At 41.8% G+C, this 24,993-nt stretch overlaps 1 protein-coding gene and 1 long non-coding RNA gene across 15 annotated transcripts; one reads left to right on the forward strand and one right to left on the reverse strand.

The window, feature by feature from the left end:
• On the reverse strand, positions 6,119–11,519 carry LOC110433633. 13 transcript variants are annotated; one of them, XR_002451087.1, is made up of 6 exons: positions 11,068–11,519; positions 10,667–10,743; positions 10,149–10,221; positions 9,865–9,913; positions 7,941–9,662; positions 6,119–7,273 (listed from the first exon to the last, which is right to left on the reverse strand). It is a non-coding gene; the product is annotated as an uncharacterized LOC110433633 (long non-coding RNA). The 13 variants fall into 13 exon arrangements; XR_002451086.1 differs by having other exon boundaries at positions 10,149–10,227; XR_002451085.1 differs by lacking the exon at positions 10,149–10,221.
• LOC8054382 (SCY1-like protein 2) lies at positions 12,774–21,351 on the forward strand. Of its 2 annotated transcripts, XR_002451226.1 has the most exons (15): positions 12,774–13,427; positions 14,563–14,667; positions 14,844–14,954; positions 15,729–15,911; positions 16,091–16,217; positions 16,382–16,443; positions 16,670–16,756; positions 17,161–17,247; positions 17,569–17,682; positions 17,852–17,980; positions 18,153–18,215; positions 18,690–18,851; positions 18,968–19,086; positions 19,157–20,262; positions 20,957–21,351. XR_002451226.1 is itself a non-coding variant. In XM_002455907.2 (14 exons), exons 1-14 carry the CDS (start codon positions 12,936–12,938, stop codon positions 20,193–20,195), a joined length of 2,880 nt encoding a protein of 959 aa, XP_002455952.1. In that variant the 5' UTR covers positions 12,774–12,935; the 3' UTR covers positions 20,196–20,797. The 2 variants fall into 2 exon arrangements, 1 of the variants encoding a protein (XP_002455952.1); XM_002455907.2 differs by lacking the exon at positions 20,957–21,351 and having other exon boundaries at positions 19,157–20,797.

The raw sequence follows: 24,993 nt of genomic DNA on the forward strand, positions 1-24,993 counted from the left end.
TTAGATGGCCTGCCTTGTTTCCCAAAACATACACCTGGTCAAGCACCAACCACACCCTGCTGCCGTGCAGGTGCAGTGCAGGCCGCGGATCCTGGCCAACGTACAGCACAAAGAATCTCTTTTGCTCCAGTGAGAGATCGGAGATCGTAGGCACAGCAGTTGTGGATTGTATTGAGGGATCGATCGAAAGTTTCAAGATAACTGAGGGCGTGTTTAGATTTTTTTTTTATTTTGACGCTGTGGTTTGTATTTGACAAACATTATTCAATCATAGACTAACTAGATTTAAAAAATTTATCTCACGATTTACAAATAAACTGTGTAATTAGTTATTTTTTATTTATATTTAATGTTCTATGCATGTGATCTGATATTCGATGTGATGAAAAATATTATAAATTTTTGAGTTTTTTAGTGTATCTAAACAGATCCTAAGTGTAACTTATTTGCTTATATTTTTTGCACGAAGATAAGCTCTTATTTTGTGAATTTATCTATTATTTGACGATTTGACTATGCAAGGACCGTGTCCATAGACAACAGAGCCACGAACTATTCATAATAAAAGGTCCGTCCAAAGATAAAATGTAAATTTGTGTGATTTTGTTATCCAGAAGTCATAAAAATATATAACAATATTTTTTATTATATCTTTCAAATATAGATTATTAAATTATATATTACATAGAAAAAGTTTGTTGTGATATTAGGGTAGGGGGTGGGGGGCAATGGCCCCTTGGCTCCGCTAGTGACAGCAGATGAACTAGTGTATTTCATTGCGGGTGCATCGATCAACCGTGGTATACGTATCTCAGGATCAGCAAGTACTCAACAAACACACTGCTCGGAAGAGGAGCTCCTTCTTGGAGAAGAGTGGCGTCCTGCCGTCCCTTTCGCGAAGCACCGGGAGGAGCCCATCTGGCCCCCTCCCTCCTGCCTCCGGTGACCTCGCCAGAGCGGGTTGGGTGCGGGCCCCCCTCTAGTTATATAGTAGTACCTAGTTTCCATACGCAGCAGCTGAGAGTTGAGTTCTCGATGTGGAAGTCTTTTTCTAGAGCTGTCGTCGTCGTCGTGCTTGCCATGGCCGTCATGGTCCACTTCACTGACGCCGCCGCTTCTCAGGTCAGTCGAAATAAAATAAATCAATTCCCACATGCAACTCCATCTCCACTCGTTCTCCGTGGCTGCTCGAGCTTCCATGCCACCGTCCCCGATTCATCCGAGATTGAGGCTATTTTAAGGGCTATGCTGACGGATCGAGTCCCTTTTTGGGTGGATCTGATCCGTGGTGTTGCTGCTCTGCTCCTCCCCGCCATGATTGTGCCGTTTGTGCTCTCCGACTCCACCCAGCCGCACACTTCTTCCTCTCCACAGCAGCCTCCGATCTTGATGTGCTCTTCGTCAACAAGGTAGCCCCCCTCCTCGTATTCGTACGACATTGCTGCCTCCCCTGAGATCCCGATTGAAGCCTGTTCTTCAACCTCCGACGATTTTTTCAAATGAATCTTTCGGTCGCCGGTGTGCTCGTGATTCGACGGTTTGACCAAACCGCCTTCAATCGACGCTCTGCGCGGTCAATCCACCCGGGTGTATGCGTCTTTGACGCCCCTGCGACCCTCCGCCAGCGGCTTCATCACCACCGGCGCCATGGAAAACGCTGCCTTTTTCCTCTCCAAATCCATGGCTATCATAAAATGGTCTCCTTTTAGGATCTCTATGTAATTTGGCTGCTGTGATAATATAATATATGTGTTTCTAGTCAAAAAAAAAAAAATTGGTGCTGCATGCTAACAACTGCGTCTGAAGCCAACTGGCTCTGAAGCGTTTGCCCCGAAGAGGATTTAGTTAGTTTCTCAGAAGCGTGAGCTTTTGGAGATCAGCGTGCAAGACCAATCGAGAAGGAGAAGGATGCAGTGCACGGCGCCGCAAGCAACTACTGCACCTTGTTAAAAACGCATGCTGGTTTGCCGACTGTCTGTTCCAGCGAGCCACTGTGTGTGTGTGTGTGTCCCTCCACATTTTCACCTGCAACTGCAAAGGCAGAAGAGGGTCGGGTCGCCGGGCCGTGCCAGCCCATGCATGCGTGTTTAAAATGCGCGGCGGGTGTGTGCGTTAGTTGTGTGGCTCTCAGTCTCAGGCAGGTTAAGCTACACGGCATCGACATCTTGTGTGCTGCTGCTGCCTGCTGCTGCCGCGCATGCTCAGACTTGCAGGCAATCTCTCGTGGCCGGCCGGCCTTCAAATGCAGATGCAGAGAGGAGAGTATAATGTGAGCAGGTGGTGACTGTGCTATCGTGCACCGTACCGGGTTTCCGTTTCCCCGAAACGGCTCTACCGGGTTTCATTTCGTCCAAGAAAAGAAACTCGCGGTTTCTTCTTGGGGCTCTCGATCAGGCATGGATTAACTGACGTTTTAATCGCCTGCGGTTGCACTTTCAGCTGATGGGAGCAAGCAAAGACCCATCGATCAGGCGGCTGCCGCCCATGCTTAAACTTGCATTGGGTTTATTTGGACGATGCGCAACGATATGGAAAAAGATCGATCGGTTGATAAAGGTGGCTCTAAACTCCAAAGGGTGGTTTAAGCATGATTGGTGTTAGAAAAACACACCAGCAGCAGGCAGCGCACTACACTGCACGCGTTTTTGGTGGACGCAATGAAAGAGGTGGTGATTAGAGATTGTGCAGCACCGCGCCGTGTTCGGAATTGGGCAATAACCGTGCTGTCTAACCATGAAAATAAGTAACAAAGCTCTGTAGTGTCTTGCACATGTATACACAAATACAATTACATGATGTTATTTTATTTTGATGAAAAAGTAAAGCAGCGCAAAAGTAACTTTACTACTTTTTTTTGTTACAAATATATAATGTGATTTGTAACAGGTGAACTTTGAAAACCGGCCTCCTCTGCATACGTCCCTCCAGTATGTTGGTTTGGGAGGCATTCATTTTTGGAACAATTTGGAAGGGAATAGATCGAGAAATAATATAGGAACCGATTTAACATCCATAATATATATAGTACGTAAATAACAATATTAATTTACATATATAATTTGGATATTGCAGAATCAAAGGCATGCAGTCTCCAGGTATAAATAGTCGTAGGCATCCAAAGACGAACTATGACATCATCAATCGAGATCGAAATATTTTCTGCTAGCTCGTAAAGAAATTCTTATACAGAGGATCATGGAGCGTTCAGGTGTGGTAGTTGTGCTCATCGTGCTCGCTTTGTCGCCTCGGCGGGTAATTTGACGATGGCTAGGACACGTTGCATTCTCTCAACAGCTGCAGCTCTATAATGCCATCATTTGTAATTGTATGTTTTGTTTAGAACTAATAGCTGACGAATGCATGCTTTTGTTTCTTGACCATGTAATATACTCCATTTGTTCTTGGAAGCTTCAATTCTTAGAATCCGTACTAGTCAATTTTTTAAGTTTAACTAACTTTATAAAAAAAAGAGTATCAATATCTATGACATAAAATAAGTATCTTGTAAAAATATATTCCATGATAAATCTAATGGTACTAATTTGATATTATAAATTTAATATTAATTAAGAAATTTGGTCCAAATTTAAATTTTTTGACTTAAAATAACTCTAAAAATTGAAACTCAGCGAGAGGAGTATGTGTGTTGTCGTAGCCTCGTCCAACCCTATGTGCTGCAACGACCATCTTTCATGGGGGCGTAGAACCAGATAAACATGTGCTCTTCAGATCATAACAGTGAATATTGTAGCACTTTCGTTTGTATTTGACATTGTCTAATCATAGACTAACTAGGCTTAAAAGATTTGTCTCGTGATTTACAGCTGTACAATTAATTATTTTTATCTATATTTAATGCTTCATGCATGTGCTGCAAGATTCGATGTGATGGGGAATCTTGTGAACTTTTTGATTTTTGGGTGCATCTAAACAAGGCCAAAGTGCCACCGTTACTATTGATCTCGAGTTTGTTGTTGGTTTATATTATACATAGATTCAACAAAGATCTATGGCAGTATAAGGCCAGTCTCACTAGAATTTTATTAGAGTTTTATAAACATTAAATATATTGATGCGGCCAGTAGCGGAGTGTGAATCTAATCAAAGGGAGGGCCAACTACAACTCTCACGTAGTGCTTGAACTATGATATCGCTAGCTTGTTACTTCTGCATGTTAGAGATAGGACCTGCAGAGGCCAGCGCATGGAAAAAGGGGGGCAAGCGCCCAGCTTCGCCTCCACTGCCAGTGCATGTGGCACTATGTTAATGATGAAGAGAGAGGTGGTAAGAATTTTATGGAAGCAGAGAGAATTTTATAGGGATAAATTTTTTTGTTTCTAAAATATTGGTATGTTAGAAAGTGAGTCATAAAACTTACAAGAACTTACAAGGATGACCTAAACACACTATTTGAGATGGCCCCCGTGAGTTTTTCTTTGGCATTAAGTTGTTCGATCATGCACTGGTCGTCATGCAGAATAAGATTACAACACGGTTAATTTAGAGTGACTTTTGAACAATTCTTGAACCTATACTCCTTTAGATGACACTAGTGATTTTGCGCCCGCTCATGCGCACATCCTTGTAAATGATTTATTCATTCATCTGTACAGTAAAAGTTGGATTAAAAATGCAAAATCATTGCAAGGAAAACAGCACAATAGAAACCTAGATGATTGTCGATTTGAGAAAAAGATCAGGGTCAGGGAGAAATCTGCATGTTTGGCTGTGTGGCGTTGAGTATAACAGGCTCTACACAAGCAAAATTTGCATGTTTGCCTCGTCGATACATGCAAAATTTGCATGTTTGTTAGATTTCATTAAAAAAAATCGATGGTCATGACTAAATGGCGTGCCTTCTGTATTCTGGCAAGATGAACGGTGTGGAGGCTTGTTCACCTTCACCGACAGCTAAGCGTATTATAGCACTTCTGCACTTGTTCACACGTAGAGGATAGACGGAGGGCATAGGCATTGGTGGACTAGGCTAGTGTCAATGCAAATTTTATGGACGGTTTATGTACATTAAATAGAGTATCACATTATTAGAAATAGAGCTTTTGCATATATTGAGGAGGAGAGACAAGGAAAACATTTCATGAGGACGAAATGAGTGAGCGTAGTTTCCAAAATATATGTTGGAAATTACATGAAACTTCCACTGAGAACCTTTAGTTCGTTTCATCTTGTGCTCGTAAGAGATACATGTGAGATCCATAAAGACTAAAAATAATCATATGAAATTGCAAAAGGCTAAAACTAACCTCATAAAATTGTATCTATAAAATTATGCATTGAGAGAGACCAGTTTTATGTTAAGTTTCACATCTTGAAAATTGAAAGGTGAAACTTTCCGTTGAAACTGACGTTATGAACACACCTAACAAGTAGAGGCTAGATGGAGGGCATAGGCGTTGACTGAGGCGCAACAATTGTTTTTTCCTCTTTAAATAGCATAATAACAGGAAATATTCTTAGGAAAAAATAAGGTATTCAATAAAATTTGGACGTAGAGCCCTTTCAACTCCATAAGGCCTCCTTGAGATGGTAGGATAGAAAAAGAATAGGAAAAGGGACAAACACAGAAATTGAGATGACATACACCTTTATTCCTATGAAAATTGAAAACAATGGGTGGTTTTTGGCATAACCTTACGTCAAACAAAGGAATCAACTGTCCCTAGGAATTTTCCATGAAGTCCGAGCTCATGTTTTCTTTTTTCTCTGGAATGAAGTTATAGGATTCTATTCCTTTGGAACACTTTCTTTGTTTTTGCCAAGCACCGAAGGGCAGGAAAGGAAAATTTCCTACGACATTCCTATCCTCCAAAATTCCTTTGTTTCACGAAAGATGAGCAACGGGTTGGCCCGGTCCGACCCAGCATGGGCCCGTGCTAGGCACGGCCCGATAGAGCACGAGCTCGTATGGCCTGCGTGCCACCGAGCCATGCCATGCCTCCACAGGCCACCGTGCCTGCCTGACGGTCCAGGTACGGCATGTGGGACGATTTTCGAGTCGGGCCAGCCCAAAAAGCACGAGGCCTGATAGTGCTTCGGGCCGGCTCATGGTCCGTTATAAAAAACACCAAATTTAATACAAAAATCAACAAAACATAAGTAAATCACATTCAAAGACATTGATACTTCACAATTCACATAATACAATATACCACAGATCATATTTCACTTGCCAAAAGTCACAAGTTTCACAAGTCATAGAACTTGATACTTCAAGTTTCATAAGTTCCCTAATACCGGGCCGACACCGTGCCTGCTGTTAAAAGCAGGCCGGGCCGTGCCGCCTAGCGGACCGAGGAGTCGGTCGAAGCACGACACACTATGTGCTTCGGGGCGGCATGGGCATGGGTAGGATCTGGCCATGCCGTGCTCGGGCGGAGCCAAATCACCGTGCCTTGGGCCATGCCTTTGGCCCGCGGGCTGCATGCTCAACTTTAGTTTCACCTGCAATCTAAAGGGCTCCAAAAATGGTTTTCTCATGTAGTACTAATATAATAAATGCGGTAAAGACGTAAAGTATATCCACGGTATAAATGGTCTATTGGTTTCTATGAGGCCATACAAGATACTAACATATACAAGATATTGTTCAATCACGAAATAACAGTTAGAATAAAGGGTAGATCTATATATTTCAAGCTGATGCATATCTTGATTGAGAAGATCATATATATCAAGAGTAAAATCATGTATGTATTATCATATGCCAAATGAAAGAAAATTTGGAAGATGCTTACATGCCACGCTGTGGCTAAGACATACTTAGACTAAGGTATTTTTATGACTTTTAGATGCACTAGTATAAACCGCGCGCCCTTGCGCGCGAGCACAAGCAAGTACCTTTAGGTTTATACAGGTAAGATACACATGTTATATAGAGTGTGTATTCATAAATACAGGCAATTTTGTCTGGTTGTAGAAGATATATGTTAACCTATGGGCTCAAAAGCATCTAACCGTTACATAAACATACAAAGTGCAGGGTATATGAACTACAGATAGTGTGTACCACTTGGAGAATCCAAAAGTTGAGTACATATATGATACCAACACCTACATTTACTGATGCAGCAGGGTATAAAGCACAATATCTGGTGGGTATGTAAGCATACATATTTACAGTCGTGGAGCTCATCATACAACAACTTTTGGTAAAGTGAGACATCTTACATACGCATACATTCCACAGTTCACGAGACTAAGATAGAATCCAATAGTTCCTCCACATGAATTTGGTGTGCACATCTCTCTATGCCTGTGACAAAAAAGACATAATTAAGGACAACCTGTAGAATTAAGAGGAGTACCAATACAACTAAATTTATTTGACATCTCTGATCTTGAACGAAAGTAGATAAGTAGTATTTTTCTTATTAGAACATTATATGTTGAATGGTTATGTGAAAATAAATCTATGTTCGTGTGTGTTCCCTAAACTCATAACACCTAGTTATGACAAAATATAATAATTTGAGCCACTAATATATCCGCGAATTTACTTGTGCAATCCTACGTCAAATAGGAATAGGAAAAAAAATAAAATAGCACCAGTTATGATGAAATAGACATTAATTAGATAAGCTATTGTAAAGTATAAAAAAATATGAACCTATAGGAGGTTAAGGTCAGTGTCATAGGGATAATCAAATGCTGCAAGTTGACAGTAATTTGTGTATGACATACATTTGCTTGAAATCATACATATGAATCTACAAGGGATTTCTATGTCATCACACATGTGTATGTTTAGAGCTACAACTATTAAGATTTTCTATTTTTTTCATAGGAGATCAATCTAGAAATAGCTAACAATTAAAAAGAAGGGTAAAATGATATTAGTAAGGGACTAAGGAATTTAGCGGAACCAGTTAAGTAAAGCCTAAGGTGTGATCACACAATGGGTGGAGGAAGAGGATATGTACCTTGGGCAATAAGCCCTACAAAAGTTGATGATGATGCCATTTGATTGGAGCGCGGTCCTCAGCAAGTAGTTGCTGCTGCTCTTGGAATTTAATCAGGGGATGTAACAAAGTGTATGGTGAGATGTACTACGCGTAGTGTACGAAGAAGAAATCGGTGAATATGAGAATAGCTGTTAGTCACATAGTAGTTTCCAGGTAAGTAGCAACTGGTAAATGTAGTGCTTGACATGTATGAAAAATATATATAAGAATTGTTCTTGACAGGTATGTACTTATTCATTCAGCACAAATTTTTTAAGGACATAGATCGGTTGCTTTTGAAGCATGCGTCTCTATAATGGTCATGGAACATCCACATAAGCACTCAGATAGTTCACTGGTTCTGAGCTAAGGTGAACAGATGAGGGGTCAGACTGTCCAAAGTGGATTCAAGTTTTGCAGAACCGCCTACCTAGCACACAAGGGTCATCATAGGAATGTTTATACCAAAATGAGCAAGGGATATGCACAGAGAAAATATAGTATCTTTTGTAGAGCGACTAAATTTCTATATTGTTGCTCAAATTGTCAAATGATCTATTGCTTATTACTCTGAAACTTCAATTTATATGAAAGAAACGATGCCTATGCGTGCTGCAAGCAGTGTGGTACAGCCATCAGTAACAGCAAAAGAAGGCACATTATAACATTTTATTCTACAATCAGGAAGTAATTAGGAATTGAGACTATTGCAGAAGAACCATAAATTAAACTGAGGAACACATTACTTAAAAAAGGGAACATTAGGGCCACATACGTCATCACATAATCATCTATGCGAAGTTGTTGATCAGGAAGCACACTTTTGAGTGTCCATTGTTATATTTACAAGATTCATATTATAGCAGAGGCATAATTTTCAAAACCTCTATGCTACCCCAAAGCGTACATGAAAATTTCGCATCAAAACCTCTATGGTATCCCAACATTCTTCTTTCAACAGGGGCACATATTATGATATATCAAATTTGCAAAACTATGAGCCGTATATATTAAATAAATGCAGTGACAACAATTACTCAATCCAAGATGCTTTAAGAAGAAAAGGAAAACACACATAGAATTTTTCCCATGACTTAAATGGACTGATACTTTTTTATCCATCCAAAAATGGCAAACACCTTACTTTTGAGGATGACAGCTGTAGCTTCCCTCGTTAGGATAGTAGTTGCTTTGATTTTTTTTTCTTTAATTAGCATGATCTCTCCGTCAATGCAGAGAATTATAACTCGACCATGACCTGCAACAAAGAAACTGTAACAAAGACACATGGTGGGGTAGAACAACAGGCAAATATGATATAAAAAATAGATCCTGTTAAGCAGGTATGAGTATTCCTCGTAAGCCCAAAACACAAAGCAAAGGTCAAAGAAGAGAAGCGAAGAAGAGGGAGTAAAGAACGGGAACGAAAACAATTTGATATAGGTAAAGGTGCTCAAGAAACCAGAGCACCGAAGCATTGGAAATAAAATCCTAACACATAAGAAATGGGCAAGCCTCGTGACCTTTTTTGATACAAACACAGAGGAGGCTTCCTAAAAATATTATTAATATTTTCCTCCTCATAGCAGAAAACACAATTTAACCCAACTATTCTTTGGCTCTGTCCAGCATATTGACATAAGCATGCTCTTTTCAATTCCATATATTGAGATGAAATCAATGCCTGCCTGATGGATATCCCTGTGAAAATGGTGGGTCATGATTAGATTACGTGACATCAAAATTAATAGCATAACTTTACTTTAAAAAACAATATAGCATAAAATCTGGCAGTGCATAAATCCAACCAGGCGCAGAGGTCTGAATTGAGTACACTTGCTAATGAACTATGTGTTCCTTTTGAGAATGCAAGTACTGTAAAGGAGAAAGATTAAAAAATTACCTAGCCATTGAATAGGCAATAAATATTGACTCTCATCGGTGCCTCCAAACTACAAAAAAATAGAATAGGTAACAAGAGATGAAAAAAACAAGAGTAATTAACTAACCATTGCTTGGAGCTATTGCAACTGAGTTCCAAAAACAGCAGCATGCGTAATAATTGTACTTAAAAAAATCAAAGAATCAGGAGAATGAAAAGCGGACGGAAACAATAAAAGCGTTTGACAATATATATATTCTAAAGGTTTCTTACTGGTTTAGCCTCATGTTGTCAATAGGTATTACCTTGTTGCATCTTTTTTGATTTTTTTACTGCCATGTCCTTGACCTGTTGCTTGTAAAGCACACTTCTATTGTTCTGAAGCTATATAACAAACCCATCAGTATGAAGGAGGAAGGCACGACACTGTCTTCTCTATAGCAGTAACACTATATTTACAGTTTTTTTTTCATTCCTAGTTCATGTCTATAGGCATATGATCCATGGTAAAGGTGATAGATTTTTTAAAGCAAACCATGCAGATTTAACCGTAAAGACTTTCATTCCACCACTAAAGAATCCTCCATTATCATCCTATATTCGAAAAGCTAGAACTTGGATTTGTTTAAGCCCCAAATAACATATGGAACTGATAGAGCAACCAACCAATTTCAGAACAGTAACAAAAACTGTACCATATAGCTACAATATATCCCTTCCATGTATATTGGCATGACTAATTCCATTAGGAAAAAATAATCTCATCATCCGCATATAATATATTAGACTTAGAATGTGAACAATGTAAATCAATCAAGTTTACCTTTGGAAAAGCAATACATGGAAGAAGATAAAAGAGTTGTCCCATGGCTTCCAGCATATCGACAGGTAGAAGACGATCTGCAAATAAATATTTTTTTTGAGTAATTTAGAGTTCAGATTTGAAGAACTATACACCTTTGCTGGTTGCAACTACCTCTGCAGATGAAATGCAGGTTATAAAAATGATAGTATGCATTAACCACGTCTCATATAGGCATTCCATCAAGCATATGGGATGTGAAGTCGTTCACATCTTACTGGAGAAACAAAATCGCAGCCATGAATCATAAAACTGAAACCCATATATATGCAAATTTGGAGAAATTAGAACCCTACAAGCCTCCTACTGCAGCACGCACATGCAGGGAGAAGAGGTGCGAGGGAGAGTAGGCGATGACGCACCATGTTGTACATTGCGGATGGGTGGCGGCCGAGCACAGCTAGGTGGCCATACATGGAGGCACCTGATCCGGTGATGGGCCGATGCGGGGAGGCGAAACCCTAGGTCATCGTCGTTGCCGCCGCCGCCGCCGCTGCGCCGGGTGCCGGCCGGCCAAGTCGACGTGCCGCTTCAGGGGGCCCACGCCGGGGCGGCCGAGCTGGGCCTGCCTGATGCGAGCTCCACCAGGAGGCATGGAGAGGTCGCGAAAGGGAGGGACAGCGGAGGCTAGGAGGAGACGAGGAATCGAGGAAGCTAGACGAGGTGAGGATTGAAGGGGGGAGCTCGGCATGGAGGCTGAGCTGCGTGGGGTGGCGGAGGTGGAGGGGCTGGCGGCGCGCCGCCCGCAGAGGGCGCCGGCGTCTCTGGAGAGAGAGAGAGAGATCGAGGAAGAGAGAGAGGAGGGGGGGGACGGTGATTTTTTTTACTGAACGCATGGCCACCATTTCACGGGAGATTTTCTGGCGACGTGGCCAGCTGCTGTCCACGAGACAATTCGGGACGACGTGGCTGAACGTGGGATTTTGGGGTGACGTAGCCAGGGGGAGCACGCAGGGTTCAACATGCGTTTGATATAGTTAATTAATTAATTCAGATAAAACCGTCTATATTGATTTAGAACTAAGAATGGCTAGAATTTATTCAGGAAAAAGTCTATATAATCCCCCAACCTATGCAGGGTGGACTACCTTAACTCTAAACTATAAAACTAAATATTTTTTTATCCTTTGAACTTTTCAAAACCAGCCAAATAACCGTCCAAGCAGTTTTGAACGGTGGTTTTGCTACAGTAAAGCAATTCTGTCTTTTTCTTTCTTTATTTATTTCGGTTGAATCTTTGAAAAATCATAATAAATCATATAAATCCAAAAAATAGAGAATCTAATTTTATTTGACTTCACATGAGTAAATCTACACAATAAACATGTTATACGGTAATCCTTTAGTGCACAATTTTTATGGTAGTTTTAGATCTATAATTCTATGTAATTAATTGGAATAATTTAGTTTTCGTAGTCCAATTATAGTGAAATTTTTGTTCGCAAAAAAATTATAGTGAAATTTTTATGACAAACTAATTATTACATACTTAAACTATAGTAAAAGTTACTCATCAAATTATATATAAAACGTGTCAGGTCATTCAATTCTATACTAGTAGAAAGTACTTCCTCCATCCTAAACTATAAGTTATTCCAAAAATATTGAAGAATCAAATGATCTCAAGTTTAACCAAATTTATATAATAAGATAATAATATTTATGGCGTCAAAGTATCATTACATTGTTCATTAATTATATTTTTATATTATATCTATCTGATGTTATAATTATAGTTTTTTCTATAATTTTGGTCAAAATTAAGATGCATTGACTTTCTAGCATTCTTATAATAATGAAGGGACTTAGAAACGACCAGAGCAACCGCGTCGTGACTGCCCCTTGGTTTTTCGATAAATAACAACTTGCTCGTTGTCTCATGACAAGACCACGACGCCACGCCTACCAAAATGCCGCATCCCAGCCGATCCCGGCCTAAACCACGTAGAACCAACGGTCCAGATCGAAGCAAAAATCCCCTTCTCGTCGTCCCCTTGGCGACGAAGCATCATCCTCCCGCGGTCTCACATGGCACGAGCTGCTTCTCCCCTAGACTAGAAAAACCGACTTAAAAAACAAAAAATAAAAACACACCCGTAAAGTAATTAAACCAAACACGCGCTTCCACCGACCGATCAGGCGACTCCCCTCCAAGAGGAAAATCCACCACCGCGGCCGGGGCCTCCCAGATCTCGCCGGAGGCAGCGGCAGCGGCGGCGGTTGGGGGGCGATGGCGCTCAACATGAAGACCCTGACGCAGGCGCTGGCGAAGGCGTCGGCGGTGATCGAGAAGACGGTGTCCACGACGGTGCAGGAGGTGACGGGCCCGCGCCCGCTGCAGGACTACGAGCTGCTGGACCAGGCCGGGTCCGGCGGGCCGGGGCTCGCGTGGCGGATCTACACGGCGCGGCCGCGGGACGGCGCCCCCTCGGCGCCCTACCCCGTCGTCTCCGTCTGGGTGCTCGACAAGCGCGCCCTCGCCGAGGCGCGGGCGCGGGCGGGGCTGTCGAAGGCGGCCGAGGACGCCTTCCTCGACCTCGTCCGCGCCGACGCGGCGCGGCTTGTGCGCTTGCGCCACCCGGGCGTGCTCCACGTCGTGCAGGCGCTCGACGAGACCAAGGCCGCCATGGCCATGGCCACTGAGCCTGTCTTCGCCTCCGTAGCCAACGCGCTAGGGTGCCTTGACAACGTCGGCAAGGTTCCCAAGGAGCTCAAGGGCATGGTACGACTTTGACATCTCGTGTTTTTGTTTAACTCTGCTTGTCTGTGTATGTTCTACCTAGCATCGACCTTAAGCAATTACTATTTACTGCTAGGAGAGCTGCAAGACTAAAGAATACAAGTTTGGTCGTGTTTTCTTACTTGTTGTTGGTACTGCATTCGAGACTGTTTAGCAAGTTAAGGCTATTAGTGTTGGTATGGGAGTGGAAAACTGGCGATTGTTTCTAGTTTTAGTTGTTCATGCCATTATTGATTAGCAAATGTCATAGAATTACAGAGGCATGATCTAAGGTGCTGTTTGGTTTATACAATGGCAACCTAACGTAAAAGGAAGGGTTCCCAAGGGGCACGGGAAATCATTAATTTACTTATTCTGTTTGGTTCACGCGAGGCCATCGAAAGGCAGTTTTCTTTCCACGCTGACGCGAGTGGGAATGCTTACCGCCTGATCGTGGGCGTAATCGGCGCTCTGCACGGCCGTATTTATTCCTGTGGCATCGGATTACATAGTGCTTGAAACAAACAATAACTTACGTGATCTGTTGGCGGTGTGAACTGATGATGCTGCAAAATGAGTCAACCAAACAGCACCTAAGAAGATATCGTTTACGTTTCTAATGCAGCATTTGTCAGTGTCACATCCAGAAAACCTGCAAAATTAGTATATTTTTTCTACTTCTAAAATTTTGCAACAAACCTTCCTTAAAAAATGGCATCCTTGTTGGACCCATGTATCAAAATTCTTATTTTTTCCTGGGAGTCTACATGATTATTTTACTTCCTAAGTTATACACCACTGATTTGTAAAAATCCTCCGAAATTATCTGACCTCACTTGTTACACTGTCCCTGCCGTTGGTGTTTCGTATGACTTTAGATAATCAGAATTGTATTCAAACATGAGATTTGACTGAGATTCTTGCGATTTTCTACTGTAAAACTTTTAGTTTACAATATGGTATCCTGTGGAGTTGGAACTTCTCTGGTCATGTAAGTGGTGATTGGTGCCTGTAGATTCTATGTTCCTTGCATTTCTGTGTATCGAGTGGTGCCTTAGTCATGACAATTGTTTGGATAGCCAAAGCATGATCACATTTTTCAATTCAGCAATTTGCTATTTTCTTTCTTGTGTTTTAGGAAATGGGGCTACTTGAGATTAAACATGGACTGCTACAAGTTGCAGAGACGTTGGATTTTCTTCATAACAATGCTCATCTTGCCCATCGAGCTATATCGCCTGAGGTTACTATTATCACCATTCTTCTGCCTTATAATTTTCTGTGTCACTTAGTTGCTGAAAAACTCACATGGTATCTAATATCTGCAAATGGATCTGCAGAATACCTAATGAGTTATCCACTATGCCAACAAACAGAGTTGTACACTAGTGTACTTTACTGATCTTACTTCTTTTACAGACAGTCTTTATAACTTCTAATGGATCTTGGAAGCTTGGTGGGTTTGGTTTTGCTCTTTCGGTTGATCAAGCCACAGGTGGTTTGACTTCGTCACAGCTATTCCATTATTCGGTTAGTAAGTAATCTACATTTAGTTTGTCATTTTGGTGGCTTTAATTTGCAGATTCTTTTACCAAATTTTGGGTACATTGACTAATCTATATTGTCCCTTTGAAGCTTGCTGTAGCAGAAAATATTCCACCAAACTTAGGCCTTGTTCAGTTTCCAAAAAATTTCAAGATTCCCCGTCACATCGAATCTTTGGACGCATGCATGAAGCATTAAATATAGATAAAAGAAATAACTAATTGCACAGTTTACCTATAATTTGCGAGATGAATCTTTTGAGCCTAGTTAGTCCATGATTGGATAATAATTACCAAATACAAACGGAAGTGCTACTGTACCTAAAGCTAAAATTTTTCCTCAACTGAACAAGGCCTTATATTGTTCAATTGATTTCTAAATTTTCATGTAGTTCTGCATGATGCATATTTTTTCTGGCATAGAGTTTGTTCTAGACATGAGCTGATCTTTTCGCATCAACTTTAAAATATAGCACTACTGTCATGTGGCGATTGCCAGCAATTGCTACTGCTGGGATTTGTAACGGCATATGCAATGTGCACCACAGACCTATGTTAGTCATTATTAGACCGCTCCATGTTTAAGTTATTAATTAATCGACAACTAAGCATATTTAGCGCTTCATTATACCCATTACTCAGTACTTGTAGTGAAATATTCTGTGATTGGTTACTTTATGATATGTTTTGTGAATCCTGCTTGTTTCTGCATTCCAATGATCTGAACTGTTGCGAATTTATCTGCTTGGTTTCTTTCTAGGACTATGATGTCGAGGATACAGCTTTGCCTCTTCAACCATCATTGAACTATACTGCACCAGAATTGGTCCGAAGTGGAGATTCTAAAGTTGGCTCTGCTTGCGACATGTTTAGCTTTGGATGTCTAGCTTACCATCTGGTTGCTCGTAGACCACTTCTGGACTGCCATAACAATGTTAAAATGGTATGTTTTAAAATATGATCGATTGCATTTACCCAATATAGATTTGTTATTTTAGCATCAATGGTCTGAACTGTATATTTTACACTTTCTCTGCTTTGGTCTTGCATGTAGACCATCTCGTTTGGCCTGTATCCACATTCTACAGCACCCTATTCTGATGTTTCCCCCTATTCTTGCAGTACATGAATGCCTTGACATATTTAACCAGTGAAGCCTTTTCTAATATTCCTTCTGATTTGGTATCGGATTTGCAAAGGATGCTATCGATGGATGCAGTATCGCGTCCCAGTGCTATGGCCTTTACAGGTGTGTGACCCCTTTCTTTCCCTCATTTAAGGGAAATCAACGGAGATTTTGTTGCCCACTCCCACTGGCCACTGTGTGTGTCGGGGTGGGGGTGGGGTGGGTGGATCATGACCACCACTGATAGCTTCATGAAATGACTTCTAAAATGCAACCTTTTTCTGCAGGTTCTTCTTTCTTCCGGGATGATACGAGGTTGCGCGCTCTTCGTTTCCTTGACCATTTGCTTGTATGTATTTGTTATTCCCCTTTAGTTTATTTTTCTGGATAAGTTCAAAGGTTCAAAGGTTGCAATCTGGTGTGCTGCTTTGCTGTCTGAAAATCACCTTTGGCTAGATTGTTGAGTTATACCTGTCAGCACAGCAGCAAGAGTCTTTTCTGCTTAACTAGAGAATGAAACAACACAATTTGGTACCTAAAAATGGTCCTAATTTTTAAGATACCATTGCTTTCAGGAGAGAGATAATATGCAGAAGACAGAGTTTTTGAAGGCATTATCAGATATGTGGAAGGATTTCGATTCCCGAGTTCTTCGATATAAAGTATGTTCAATACTGCAATCCATTCTGTCTTCTTCCGATCAATGCTACCCTCATGTATCTACTCTCTGTGAGCATGATTTTGTTATGTATCACTTCATTGAAGCTACTGAGACCTGCATATGTTAAATTAAACTGATACATCTAAGCAGATCCTGTAAGTTGCTATCAGCCTGTGGCACTCCCTGTATGGAGAGTTGGAAATAAATAAAAGAATATCTAAACCTCAACTTCTAGATCTTAAACTTGTCACAATATGAATCAATTCTCTGGTTGACCCATTCTGACATTGTGATTCTGTTTTTTCCTGTTTGTGCCTTTCAAACAGTTTTATCCAGCAAAAAGAACAGCCTTATATTTATTTGATCCATTGGTTATTTCAAAGCTAACTCACACTTTGCAACCAGGTTCTTCCTCCTCTTTGTGCTGAGTTACGCAACATGGTTATGCAGCCAATGATTTTGCCTATGGTTCTAACGATAGCAGAATCTCAGGTTATTTCTGCTGTTTCTCATCTGTATCCATTTTAATGCATCAATAGAGTTTCTATCCATTCAAAGAATATTATGGAATCCCATTTCCATGCCAGTATCTATTTTTAACGCTAGTGCTTTCCATGTAAAATATGCATATCACTGTAGTAAAGTCCTAGCTACATGTGGTTTATGTCATTCTATGTGCAAGATCCACAACTAGAATTGAATACTGTAGTCTCTTGTCTGTAGGTTTTTTGAAGCAAAATGCATTTCAGGATATGTTATTTACTGACCTTTTTGGCATGACTATTCTGAACGGTCCTTTTGGCTCTCTTACAGGATAAAGGGGATTTTGAACTCGCAACACTGCCTGCGCTTGTTCCAGTGTTTACTTCAGCATCAGGTGAAACTCTACTTTTGCTTGTGAAGCATGCAGATCTCATCATTAACAAGGTAATCAGGGTTACTTGTGAAACATCGATAAATTATATTATTCCTTTGTGTCTATGTGACTAAATGAAATGGTGCCCTTAGTCCACAAAAAATTGTTATTAACATGTAGTTTAATTAGTAGTTTTTTTGCATGATGATGCTTTGTAACCAGGATATTTCATTTGTGCAGGCCACACAGGAACATTTGATATCACATGTTCTTCCAATGCTGGTCCGAGCTTATGATGACAATGATCCCCGGTTACAGGAAGAAGTTCTGCGTCGAACAGTACCACTGTCTCGTCAACTTGACACCAAGGTTACTGTTTTTCTATACTAAAGAATGAAGATTAATCATTTGATTAACCAGTACAAAAACGATAACCCTTTTTTTAAGACTGTTTGAACTCATTTGACCAATGGGTTACAGTGTATGTGCAAGGCTTGCATGTATTGTGTTCATGTAATATATACATTTTTTTCTTGTGCAGCTAGTCCAACAGGCTGTGCTTCCTCGTGTACATGGATTAGCTCTAAAGACAACAGTTGCTGCGGTATGCACAGTATATACTTTAGTCTATTATATTTGGCAATGTACTTATTATTTGTAATCATATGAACACACATTAAAGAATACCGTGAACTTTTATAAAACAGAAGAGAAGTTTAGTAATGCTGCATAATAGGTGTTTATTGAAGTAGTTGTGCTTTACATTTTGTTTTTTCTCAAGTAATATTAGCAATGTGTAGTTTACTAGTTTTACCAATGTATAGTGATGTTTCAGTTGACCTTAATTGTAATTAATTCTTGTTGAACAAGATTGACATTTTAGAATTCCATTGTTGCATTGCTCTCTCTATCTCTCACATTTTCTCTATCTACTAATTGTTTTGTGAATATTTGCTGCTTTTTCTTATGTAGTGCTGTACTTGTGCGCTCCTGCCTCACTGTTAGGAATACATCATTCTGTACTTTGTACTGTAACTTATGTTGCTTTCTAATGTTCTTAACTGTTCATGCAATATAGGTGCGTGTGAATGCGTTGCGCTGTTTAGGAGATCTTGTGCCATCCCTGGACAAAGAAGGTATACTGGGCACCTTGGAGACTATTCGGCGTTGCACTGCTGTTGACCATACTGCGCCAACTCTTATGTGCACACTTGGTGTTGCTAATGCAATCTATAAACAAGTTAGTTCTTGTCTTCTTGGCATGTTCTTTTTACTATAGCTGAATTATGAGCGTTTTTTTCCCATGCCATGATTTACCTCAGTAATACTCAATTTACTCTCTTGTCATTGATCCAGTGCGGTGTTGAGTTTGCTGCGGAATACGTGATTCCTCTCATCTTCCCATTGCTCACAGCACATCAACTGAATGTACAGCAATTTGCCAAGTATATGCTATTTGTCAAGGACATTACAAGGTATCATTATCCTGCATTGCTCTCCACGTATCCATCAATATGTCAACTAAACTACTACCTATTTCTACAGCAAGATTGAAGAGAAGCGTGGTGTGACAGTTACAGATAATGGGAACACAGAGGTAAAAGCATCGCCTTCATTGGCAAATGGGATCCATTCTGAACCTATGTCAGGACAAATACCAGCTGCAAAGAGCAGCCCTGCATGGGATGAAGACTGGGGTCCTAAGAAAACTAGTGTTCCATCTCTCTCAGCTGATTCTAGTGCACAAACAAAGCAACCCTCAGTAGACCCTTTTGACTTCAGTACTCAAACAAAGCAACCCACAGCACTCCCCTTTGATTTGAGCACCCGAGCAAAGCAGCCATCATTAGTTTCTCAGGTTACAGCAGCTACAATCCCACCTGCGCAACCACAACCATCACTACAATCTCTTGTGCCCAGCTCAGGTCCTCAAACTTCTGGCTCATGTGTTCCTGTTGACGTTGAGTGGCCTCCTCGAAGAACGTCGTCATCCGACTTCAATGCGCCCTTGTCTATTAGCAAGGAGAATGATTCTGGAAGGCTGTCTAGCGATGGACTTGATGATATTGATCCTTTTGCTGATTGGCCCCCAAAACCTAGCAATGTTACTAGCATTTCAGCAACCGAGCATCGACCTAGCATAAATCAAAATATTTCTGGATTTAGCTCAGGTAACATAGGGTTTGGTGGCAGCAGGAATTCTATAGGGCAAACAAAAAGCAACCAAATGTGCTGGTCAAACACGTCTAATCTAATGGGCATGAACTCAACTGGCAGCTATTTGAATCAGGGCAGTGCAGCTCTAGGTTTTGGAAATTCAATTGGAGGATTGAGCACAGGTCTCTCCAATCCAAGTAGTTCTGGTACAGGCCTGAGCATGATGCAACCAAAATCTGATTTTGGATCACTGTCCATGTCGGCCAACAATGCCGCACATGGCCCACCCAGACTTGCCCCTCCTCCATCCACTTCAGTTGGAAGAGGGCGTGGTAGAAATCAGGGACAGTCAGCACTCTCTCGAGCATCAAGGCCGCCTCATTCCAACTCGTCATCAGGACAACAACCTATCCTGGATTTACTTTAGTAAGAGAGGCTCGCTGCTGTTCTTCCTGTTCCGATTGTCAATGTGTACATCTTCAAACCTTTGTAAGGTGAGCGTCATACTGTTCTTTTGGACATGCATGTGGCGAAATATTTTTTTTGTTCATTTTGAAGCTGGATGGTCCTGGTTTATAGTCTGAAGGAATTCTACTTTTGGGAAATCGGGATCTTGCAGAGGTTACCTTTTCTCATGCTTCCATGTTTAGGGTTTTGATTTGGGCATTGAGGCCATCTTCACATTGTTGACAGAAGAAATGTTGTTGTGTATAGTTCTGTCCAAACTCGGCTGTAGCTTGTAGAGTTGATGAATATAGTTGACATGTTTATCTGGGCTGTGAAGTTTTGAATGTTTACATTGTACAACAATGTTTAATGGGCCTTATAGGTGCACCTTGCTCATGTACTCTATGCTCCCCCCCCAACATCATGTAATTCATCAGTCAAGGCCCGTGTTGTGTACGTAGTCTGTTGAATTAAGGCCTATGGGCAATTCCGCTTCTATGTTGTTTGGAGAAACCGTTGCTGGTACAAGCACATCTGTTATGAATGATATCCCACAACTGTGTAAAGTCGATCTTTATGTTTTGCCTTTTCCCTTTACCATGTCTAGCTGGTTAAACAAACTTGGTCCCAGTTGTCTTTATCCGGCCTGATATATTTGGTATTGCAGATAATAAAATCCATATGTATCCCTATCCTTGGTTGGATTCTTGTGTCCAAATCTCTGTTGTTGACCTTGTACAGAGCTGGGGTAAACTGCAGTGGTGTTATGACCCGTGCATGAGCTGGACAACATCGATCGACCATTTTGAATTCGCGACAGTCCTACAGCCCTGTGTGTACCACTAGCTCGCATGCAGGGTTAAATGAATGGAGGATGCATTTCTGGCTGGATGGCGCATGCATAGCAGGAATATTTGCAGTTGATGAGCGCCAGGAGATCAGTGGCTCAGGGAAAATTGAATGGCGACCTGGACTTCACTCACCGGAGTACGTATACGACGTATCCTCAGACGAAGTCAGAAGCGTGCAGGTAGTGTCTCTGTTTTGTCTACCCTTCTCTCATCAACATGGGATGGCCATGCATGCATGCATATATGCTCTTAATTAGAGCTAGGCCTTGTTTAGTTCTGAAAAAATTTCGGATTTCGCTACTGTAGTACTTTCGTTTTTATTTGTCAAATATTGTCCAATCATAAACTAACTAGGATCAAAAGATTCGTCTCGCGATTTATAGACAAACTGTGTAATTAGTTTTTATTTTCGTCTCTATTTAATGCTTCATGCATGTGCCACAATATTCGATGTGACGGGGAATCTTGAAAACTTTTTGGATTTCGGGGTGAACTAAACAAGGCCCTATCCTCTCTCATCTCGCTCCTCATGAGTTATGATCTGTCCCTTGCAAGCCTTAGGCTTTTGCAGGGAGACAAGTGGATGTGGGTTTATGCATGATGTGGCCGTCGATTGATTGGGAAAGGAACACTGTGGGAGCGTACACGCAACGGCTACCTGTAGGCTCCGGATCAGGAACGCAGGGCTACAAATGCGACGGAGGAATGGATGAATGGGGTGCCATGTGATCACATTCACGATGGCAGTGGCAGGCATGTAGAGAGAGAGGTTGGATGAGGGACACATCTCGCTATGGATGGCATGCTATACTGCTGGGACCTCACATCCGCAACCTCCTCCTCTCTCGCTCTCTCTGCAATACTGAAACATCATTACGACTCTCTGTATCAATGTTTGTTCTCTTGGCCCAGATCGGGAGCAGTGCAAACACAATACTCCTACTACTGAGCTCATCAATCACTTGTCTCACAGCAGGATGCATGCGAATATGCGATGCAAGTCACGAGAGAGAGGGCCACCGGGCGGGCGGGCCTGCAGAGACGACGACGTACGCTGCTGCGGCCGGGAGCGAGTCTCGCTATAGTGCCGCCGCCGCCGCAGCTCAGCATGCGCGTCGGGCGTCCCCTTGCGCAGGCGCGCAGCTGAGGGACATCCCATATGCATCCACCCAAAGCGCACCAGAGAGACGACACGACGAGGAGAAAGGCGCGAGCGTACTGTTGACTGATTTATTATGAAAGAAAAATACTGCTGAATGGCTAAGTAGATTCGACTGATAAATCCAAATAAATAAGTGTGGATGCCTGGGCGGCAGCGCGGGCCGGGACTTGTACAATGTACAGCACAGGGGCACATGGCATACTACGTCACGTGTACTGCTGTGTGCCATGTACTACTACTACCAATGGATGCAAGTACTGGTACGTCGTCGTCGTCGTCGTCGCACAGTAGATTTGGGGGTATATTTTTTGTGAGCCCGGCCCGGGTGTGTGCACTGTGCACACGTCAAATTCCAAGGCACTGTGCAGGCGTTGCCTACAGCAGCTACTCCGTGTGCTACGTGAGGCAAGTAATTTTAATTAGTTACCGGCTGGAGCGGTGGTGAATTAAGTTTGTACAGGACCACCACAGCATATGTGCCATGAACGGATAACTCCAGGCTGACGTGGCGCTGGAACTTTCTCGTGCAGTCGTGCATGCTCCACAGCTCTAGGGCCGGGAATCCATCCATCCATCCAGCTGTGAAGTCACTGCAGAGAGAGAGAGATAGAGAGAGAACGCCACAACGGTCACCATTCAAGTTGCATTGCATTATTATTCCTGTATGTACGTACACGGATAGACGCATCGATGCATGCACCTCTAGTAGCAGCGTGTTGTACCCTCACTTACCTGTACACAAGAAATGCCATGCATGTTGTACCCTCCCTAGTGCGGCTATTGCCATTGCCATGCATGCATAGTTGTGTGTGTGCGCGTGCGTGGTGTGAGAGAGAGAACCGAGAGAGCAGGACGTACACAAAGAGAGATTATAGTTTATTCACTCGTCCGAAAAGTCGTGTCTAAAACTATTGTTGGCTGATTTATTATAAGAGAAAAATACTGCTGACGAAAACGAACACACACTATTTTTAGAGGAACGAAAGAAGAGTGAGTAGTAGATAAGAAGTGCATAGGGTCCACCGGTGCTTGCTACTAGGTAGAGAATCCAATGCAAGCAAGGGATCCTGATCCAAACTCCCAAATCCATGTGTCACTGTTAGGCCAGTCTCAATATATGTTTCATAAGAGTGTCATGCACATTAAATAGGGTGCCATATAAGCAAAATTGCTGACTTGGACAGAGTCATTAAATGAAGGAGTTTCATCAGATGAGAGAGGAGTTTCATCTCTATGAAACTCTTGTGGCTCGGTTATCTAGTTTATAGTCTTGCTAACTGTGTCATGAAACTATGTATTGAGACTGACCTTACGCGTCATCTTCCTCGCCCTAATCATAGATGTGTAGTACTATTAGTTAGTTATTAATAGTTATTACTGGATCAAACGGTCCTAACAACAAGCAAGCAAATGCAAATGCAAAGCAAAGCGCAGATCACCGCAGTCGATGACCATCGGCGGCATCGAGGAGGTGAAATTCCAAAAGCTCACGTCACCATGTGGCGCCGCACGTGCCGCGACGCCACACTTCACGTGGCGACTGGCGATGCGGGAGGGGGACTGGAGGGAGGGGACCCCGCGATCGCCTAGGGGCGTCATGGTGCGGGCTACTGCGGCCTTTTCAGCGCCGGGGCCGTAGGTGGTGACGTCACTCGCACCCGCTCAAGCAAAGCAACCTCGGCCCGCGTGCCCAACTGCCCATCAGGCCGTCATGCACAGACTCCTCCAGCATAACCCTTTGATTACACTATGCCACTGCCTGCTGTTATGTGCTGTGCTGGAGTACTACTATCTTTACGGCTGCTTCTGAGATGCTCAACACTTGTCACGGAAAAAAAGTAGGTACAGTAGGAGTATTGTTTTAAGAATGTATGAAAATTTTAGATAATATAAGGTGCTCCCTCTGTCATAAAAAAATATAATTCTCACTTTTCGAAAAATCGAATGATTTGAACTTCGACCAAAGTTATAAAAAAATACCATTAGGTCAATTACACAATATATTTTTTTCTATATTTATCTGAAAACATAAATGGTAATATTATTCATGGTAAATTTAGTTAAACTTAAGCTTGTATGACTGACATTTTTTTATTGAGAGAGAGAGAGCACATCATATCCAACTTGATCCCTCCTTGGCTTCTCTCTAGGGAGTGAGACTACCTAGAGGGACAGAGATATATGGTCATATTAATTATTATATGTAGTGGTTCTCCTTGTATTCCATTTGCATGTCTCGTTTGGATCCATCAACTAATTATTAGTTGTGTTAGCTAAAAGAAACTAGCCAATAACTAATTATTAGCTGGACGATAGGTAAAATATTAGTTGGCTTAGACCATATTTGGATCAAGAAGATAGTTGATAGCTGCTATTCTGCTAATAATTAGTTTCTTGGATCCAAACAGGTTTTAGCTGATAGCATAGGTAATTGTTAGCTGAATACTCAACTAATAACTATTTCATTAGTTGAACCAAAGTAACTAATTAATAGTAGATAATAATAGATGTGGCCTATTAGCTAGCTAACTATTAGCAGCATCCAAACTTTAGCTATATAAAAATGCCCTAACCGCTAACTAACCTGGGATTCCCTGCTGCACTCGTGCTGTTTAAAAAATCAGAAGCAAGAAAGCGAGAAACTCCAGTCACAAACTACCGGACATGCAGCAGCAAGTTGTCTCCTTTTTCGCAGTAAAGGAGGGGGGTTTTTTATTTTTGGACAACAGCAGTAAAGGAGTTGTCTTGCAGGCGCAGGTGCCAGC

The sequence above is a fragment of the Sorghum bicolor genome, chromosome 3, assembly GCF_000003195.3.
Source record: "Sorghum bicolor cultivar BTx623 chromosome 3, Sorghum_bicolor_NCBIv3, whole genome shotgun sequence".
NCBI lineage: Eukaryota > Viridiplantae > Streptophyta > Magnoliopsida > Poales > Poaceae > Sorghum > Sorghum bicolor.